The sequence below is a fragment of the Chelonoidis abingdonii genome, chromosome 8, assembly GCF_003597395.2.
Source record: "Chelonoidis abingdonii isolate Lonesome George chromosome 8, CheloAbing_2.0, whole genome shotgun sequence".
NCBI lineage: Eukaryota > Metazoa > Chordata > Testudines > Testudinidae > Chelonoidis > Chelonoidis abingdonii.
Genome location: NC_133776.1, coordinates 1,807,906 through 1,814,492, shown reverse-complemented (window position 1 = coordinate 1,814,492; position 6,587 = coordinate 1,807,906). Strand labels below are relative to the sequence as shown.

General features: G+C 57.1%; 1 protein-coding gene across 2 annotated transcripts; it reads left to right on the top strand.

Moving 5' to 3' along the window:
- The first annotated feature begins 16 nt into the window (after positions 1-16).
- HES1 (hes family bHLH transcription factor 1) lies at positions 17-1,928 on the top strand. 2 transcript variants are annotated; one of them, XM_032778123.2, is made up of 4 exons: positions 17-147; positions 253-348; positions 484-571; positions 1,105-1,928. In XM_032778123.2, the coding sequence occupies exons 1-4, from the start codon at positions 43-45 to the stop codon at positions 1,641-1,643; spliced, it is 828 nt and encodes a 275-aa protein (XP_032634014.1). In that variant the 5' UTR covers positions 17-42; the 3' UTR covers positions 1,644-1,928. The 2 variants fall into 2 exon arrangements, with proteins under 2 accessions (XP_032634014.1, XP_032634013.1); XM_032778122.2 differs by having other exon boundaries at positions 17-348.
- The last annotated feature ends 4,659 nt before the right edge of the window (positions 1,929-6,587 follow it).

Genomic DNA, 6,587 nt, shown 5'->3' with positions numbered 1-6,587 from the left:
CGGGCGAGCGGGGCGCTCGGCGCTGCGGGGCGCTCCGGGAAGATGCCCGCTGATATGATGGAGAAAAACTCCTCCCCGGTCGCGGCGACCCCGGCCAGCGTCAGCGCGACGCCGGACAAACCGAAGACCGCGTCCGAGCACCGCAAGGTAAAGGCGGCCGCGCCGCGCCGCGGGCTGGGCCGGGGGTCGCTGCGGGGCGGGGCGGGCCGGGGGGGGTCCAGCTGTGGCGCTCACTGCTCCCTCCCCTTACAGTCCTCCAAGCCCATCATGGAGAAGAGGCGGCGGGCGCGGATCAACGAGAGCCTGAGCCAGCTGAAAACGCTCATCCTGGACGCGCTGAAGAAAGACGTGAGTGGGTCTGTGCGGCGCGGGGCGGGGGCACGCGGGGGCGGGGGGCCTCGCTCGGATTGCGCCCCTCTCGCGAGCCCCCCCGCCAGGCTCGCCGGGGCTCGGCTGGAGCTCTCATGTCTCCTCTCCCCGCAGAGCTCGCGGCACTCCAAGCTGGAGAAGGCTGATATCCTGGAGATGACCGTGAAGCATCTCCGGAACCTGCAGCGCGCCCAGATGACGGGTGAGTGGCCGCTGCCCGCTGCCCCTGGCTCGGCTGAACGGCCTCCAGCCTCCCGCTGCCCTGGCGGCGGCCGTTCCCACGCTCCGCGCCTTGTGCATCGCACCGGCCCGGGAAGGCTGGAGAGGGGCCGGTGGCTGCACGGGGAAAGGAGGGAGGGGGTCCGTGTATCGGCGCCGAGGCAGCGGCTCGCCCGAGGCCCGGTTCCGCCCGGGGGTGGGGGGCTGAGCCAGCGAACGTTCAAGGGAAGAGCCGAAGAGGAAACCCCGGTGGTGAAGCTCGCTGCAGGTGTAAGATCCGGGGATGGGCGGCAGGGGCTGGGCAGGTGGGGAGTCCTGCGAGACAGTAGGCAGCGGTGGGATATAGGACCGCATGTGTGCACCTGGCGGGGGGGGGGCAGGTCATAGCCATGGGGAGGGGAAGGAGCTGGGCTGCAGTTGGAGGAGAGCAGCAGGGAGGGGCCCCACATGTGCCCAAGGAGAGGGCAGGCCTTGCTCCACAGGCACTGACCTCTGTCTCTCCCTCCTGCCCCACAGCTGCTCTCAGCACGGACCCCACGGTGCTGGGCAAGTACCGGGCCGGCTTCAGCGAGTGCATGAACGAGGTGACCCGCTTCCTCTCCACCTGTGAGGGTGTGAACACCGAGGTGCGCACCCGGCTCCTCGGGCACTTGGCCAGCTGCATGACCCAGATCAACGCCATGAACTACCCAGCGCAGCCGCCGCCACTGCCCCCACCCGGGGCTCCACACGCCTCCTTTGGGCAGCCGCTGGTGCAGATCCCCGCGGGGCCAGCACCCCCAGGCGGCAGTGTGGTGCCGCTCAGCGGGATGCCTTGCAAGTTGGGGAGCCCAGCGGGGGAGGCCACCAAGGTGTACAGTGGCTTCCAGCTGGTGCCTGCCTCGGACGGCCAGTTCACCTTTCTCATCCCCAACACCTTCGCTCCTGGCGGGCCTGTGGTGCCATTGTATCCCAGCAGCGGCCTGGGCTCTGGGGGCCCCGCTGGCGGGCCGGGCTCTGGGAGCCCTGCTGGCGGGCCTGCGTTCACAGCGGACTCTGTGTGGCGGCCCTGGTGAGCCAGCACTAATAGCAGGACTCTGGACTGTCCCAGCCAGAGGACAGGCTGACGGGCCCGCGTGCGGCGGGCTGTGCGCGGGGCCCCATGCCCTGGCTGTACCTGTTCATATTGGATTGTGCCTCTGTACTATAGCCCCTCCGCTGGGTGGACCACTCGTGTTTTCCATGAGAGCTCCCTTGCGTGCACCCCCCTTTTTCAATGTGACACCAAAGATCCTGTCTGAATGCTCTTACAATACAATAAATGCCTCGCTTCCTTGGGGAAGTTATTTGACAATAATAAACGGTCTGACTCATGCCTGGGAGCCCCTGCCTCCTGTGTGAGCCTCGGGGTTTCCCCACAGCCAATGCTGAGGCAGGCACTGTCTAGCTCGAGCTGCCCCTAGCTGTTATCTCCGCTCACTCAGACAGAAGGAGGATGCAGCCTATGCACAAAGATCTCACTTCATTAGCAGCAGTTTAGTTCCTTTTAATGAATCTGATCGGATGCCCCTTGCAGTGCCCCTGGGAAGCGCTGTGTTGTTCTGCTGCTCAGTGTTGTTCTGTTACAAAATTACAGAGCCAAGTGGAGAATGAGGGGAGATGGATTGATCTTGCCAATGAAGTCGCAATTTCAACTTGGAATTTAAAGCACAGATGCCAGGAGTGGGTTAGGGCTGCTTCTTTGGGGGTCTTAACCTGGTGTAAGTTAGATGTACCTCTCCACTGAAATAAATCAAGCTACAGAATCAGATCCATAACATTAAGAAAAGTTTTACAAAACCACCCGCTCTCTTCCACCACCCCAGAAGCTGGCGGAGGGGTTCTGTTCGCTGACATTACTCAGCAGGCGCTTGGAAAGCCATAGCTGCACCTACTAAATCAAACAAGATCTCTGCTTTCCTTTAGGGACAGCGTAAAGGTGCAGTCCTTTTCCCCATGGCTAACTAGCCAGAACCAAGTCAGGCTGAGCTCCCTGATTAACACACTGCACATGTTTTTGATAAGGCTGTGCTTTGCCTGAGCCCTAATACAGAAAGTGTGGGTAGGGAGTAGCGCTGGTGCGGGGCAGATGATCTTCCCTTTGACTTGGTCATGCCCCATTTCCCGGCAAGATGTGAGCCCCAGCTAGAGGCAAATGGCAGTCTCCGATTTCAGCTCACATAACCCTCCTTAACAAGTCCTAACTCAAAGTGGACAGCTTTAAACCATGCCAGGATCTGCAGGGAATTCCTTCCAAATCCCACCACAAAGACACGTCGGATTTTGTCTGGATTGGCCAGGTGCTTGACTGCATCCAGGTGTTGGGAAAATGAAAGCCAGAAGGACTGCGAGACCAGACAGATCATACCTGTAGCCCCCCTTTCCATACACATGCCCTCATCAGCCTCTGCTCCCCCCTCAGAGTGAGCTTGGAGCTGCTGCCAGGGAAGCGGGGAGGACGGGTGCACAGGGTCAATCTCTGCAGGCTTCCTAACAAAGATGCAGGCACTGCTTTTCTGTCTCCTTTCCAAGAACTATGCAGACAAAGCCCTTAGCCTCTTTGAGCTGTTCTCAGTCACCACAACTCAACATCCCCACGAACGCAAGATCTAAGTGCAGTCGTTTCCCCTTCTGTCTAGTAGGGAGGGTGCCCCAAGAAAGCCTCAGGAAAAGCTCTGTGGAGCTGGAAAGCTTCTCCCTTCCACCAACAGAAGTTGGTCCAATAAAAGATATTCCCTCCCCCACCTTGTCTCTCTGCAATACTAATAACCTGTCTGGCTGTCTACACGTTTTTCCTGTGCACACTTCACTGAAGCAGTTAAGTGCCAAATTTGTACAATACAAACACAATTGTCCTCTCCTCTGGGATCTGGGCTCTTGCCCCATTTTCCCATCTGGCTGTTCGTCACTTCCTCAAGTGCCCCGTGGAAAGTGATGGTGGGGTCCTAGAGGGAGGGGCAGTTCTGCATTCCCCATCAGGCACAAGTCCAGGTCTTCACGTACCCCAGTTCTATACCACAGAGCTCCCTGACGTCCAGGGTAGTTCTGTCAATGCGCAGCACCGAGGGACATGCAGGCCCCTGTTATAGGCTTCGGTCCTGGATGAGTTAACATTTTCAAATAGAAATTCTACCCCTATTTACATCCCTTGCCACTTCACGGACAGCAAATGGGGTTTCAGTGGGAGAAAACTGGGACAGAATTCAGCCCTTAAGGTTCAGTTTAAAAAATACTTTATAGGGAAGAGTGAAAATAGATAGTAGGCTCTTTTTAATGCACATTTCCTATTTATCCTTGCTAGCAATTATTGTCGCGTGTATAGTGAAGACATGTTAGCTGCTGCCTTGCTCAGTTTTAGCCAGCTCTACCTTCTTGTTTAAACCACAAGAAAAAAAAAATCACTTAACAACAGTGTTGGAATCACAGGTATTTGGTAACAAAGAGCACCAGAAAGAAACAGCTTGTTTGTGTAACTGACAAGGCTACAAACACTTCTGTGTTTGGCTCTTGAGACACCAGTATTTGGTTTCCAAAGACAGATGTTTAAACACATTGGATTAATTCTGTTCTCACTAACAGTGGTGTAATTCCACTGACTTCAGCGGGATGCTGCCTGATTTACACTGATGTAAACGAGAAAGGAATCCAGCCCATTTGAACTCTCATAAACTGTTCAGAGATACACACATTCCTCACCCTGTCCCTTATTTGGGAACCACGTTGCTCCAGCTGGACTGAAATTGAATTTATGCAGATCTACTGACAGATTGTCATTAACAGTTCTGTCCTCTTCAACTGAGCAGTTCCCTTCTCCTCTGTGGAAATATTTGGTTAAATGACGAGAGCTGTTTGAAAAAGGGTTTTTTAAAAGACTGATGGGTTATGGGAGATCACGTAGTGCACCTAGCCCTGAAGTTAAAGACCAGGCAAAACTCAACCAGGACGGTGTTTAAATATTCAGACATAAAGAGAATTTGGGCCAGATCTTGGAACCCTCCCTTGCCAGAGCTGTCCCTGGGACTGGTGACCTGACCAAGGTTATTTTGGGTTTGCAAGATCAGGCCCCTAAAACGTATCTGATGGGCCAAATTCCTGCCCAGCGAACTCTACTGATGTCAGCTGAGTTACACTAGGGTTGAAGTTGGCCCAGCAAACTGAGGCTCTGGTCCCACAAACTGTTACTCTAGTGAGTAACACGCCAGGACAGCTGCATCAGACGGCTCTAATCCCACACAGAAGCACCTTTAGTTTGCAGGCAAGGGATCAGTCTATTTCTGCCTGCTGCCCCTAAGTTCATCCTGCCCAGTTATGGATTAAAGCTCAAAGTTTGAAGAGTGACAGGTCATTCGGGGTGACTTATTACACACCTTGATATGATTTCCACAGGTGCTGAGCACCCGCACCACCATCTGAGACATGGAGTGACCAGAAAAATCTGGGCTCAAGGTGGGCACCCAGAATCACACCCCGTTTTGAAGCTGTTGAGCTGAATGGCCAGGAGAAGAAACAAGGCCCCCCGTGATAACACCCACCTGCCCCAGGCGGCTGGAGTCCCCCTGTGCTAAATCACTCACTTAGATTTCGCTTCCCTGGTCTGTGACTCCCCATGGGCCACAGAAACCCAGGCAAGGGTCCCCATTAGTGCTTCGACGAGAGGTGATCCTAGCCAGCGTGTGACAGCAGGTGCCAGACCCAGCTGGGATTTCCATAGGTGTCACGGACGCTTCAGGGCATCGGGCAGCCAGAGCCAGCTCCTGCAGTAAACTCAGCCAGCTCGTAGGACAGGCCTCAGTCCAGCCAGCAACCGAAGGGGCTCGTGGTGTGAGGATAAGCCCTGGGCGGAGGCTGGGGAGGGGCCCTTTCCCGCCGAACTGGTGATTAGGATTATGATGTTTGTAGGCAGCAGCTGCAAACTGGGACCAAAGTTTGCTTCTCAGCTGCACATGTAGGAGTCCCGGGCTGCTCCCTGGCTGGTATGCTGAGGAGAGATCACAGTGTGCAGGGCCCCAAGGGTGCTGCTCTCTCATGCACCCATACTGCCCCTCAGGGGGTGGGCCTTTGCCTGTAGCAGCACCGTGAGGGAAGGGTGCCCAATGCACGGGGCTTTCCGTGCAGGACTCATCTCCCCAGGGCACCTGCCTCTCAGCAGCCTGGTCACACCATGCACGCTCACTGCCCCGCCCAGGGACCTGCTACTGCAGCCAGCTCACTCTCCGCACGCTCCCTGCGCACAGAGCGGAACCGCTCCCTGCTCCCCGTGGCTGCTGGGCTCACAGCCCAAGCTCTGAGAGGCGCCCGAGCCTGGTGCCAGCTGGGAGCAGGAGCTGCTACCGGCAGGGTGGACTCGCTTCTGTTAGCTCTGGAACCTGAGGCCATGAGAACAGAGCAACTCCCCTGATGCTGTGGAGGGGCAGGGATCCAGGAGTGTGGGGGAGTTCAGGGGCATGTCTGACACACACCTTCACCAGGGCCTGTGAGCAGGCAGCACCCAGCGTCTGCCCATCCGCCACTGCTCCGGTCCTAACACCTGGCAGCCTCTGAAGGGAGAGCCTGCTCCAGCTGGGTCACTGGGCCCAATCCTGTGGGGAGAGTGGGGGCTGAGTGATCTGGGCTTTGGCTGATGCCACTGGGCCTGATTCTGCAGGGGGCTGAGCACCCTCTGAACACACTGGATGCTGGATCCTGCTCAGAACTGAGTCCCCAAAGAGCTGATCTTTGCGGGGTGTTTGCAGAGCTTCTGGTGTCTGTGCAGTTCATGCAGCCCTGCTGGCCCTGCAGCCCAGGCCCTGGTTTAAGGGCTGAGGGGAGAGTGGGGCTGGTGAAAAATACCAACCTGGCTCTGCTTGCACCAGCCAGGGGCAGAGGGGGCTTCCACTGCTGCCAGGGGCGTAACCCCAGTGGGTGAGAGCAGGCTGGGCCTCAACTCCCAGCCCAGCTACAGTCCACGCTGGCTGCTGATGCCCTGGGGCCTAGAATGTCCC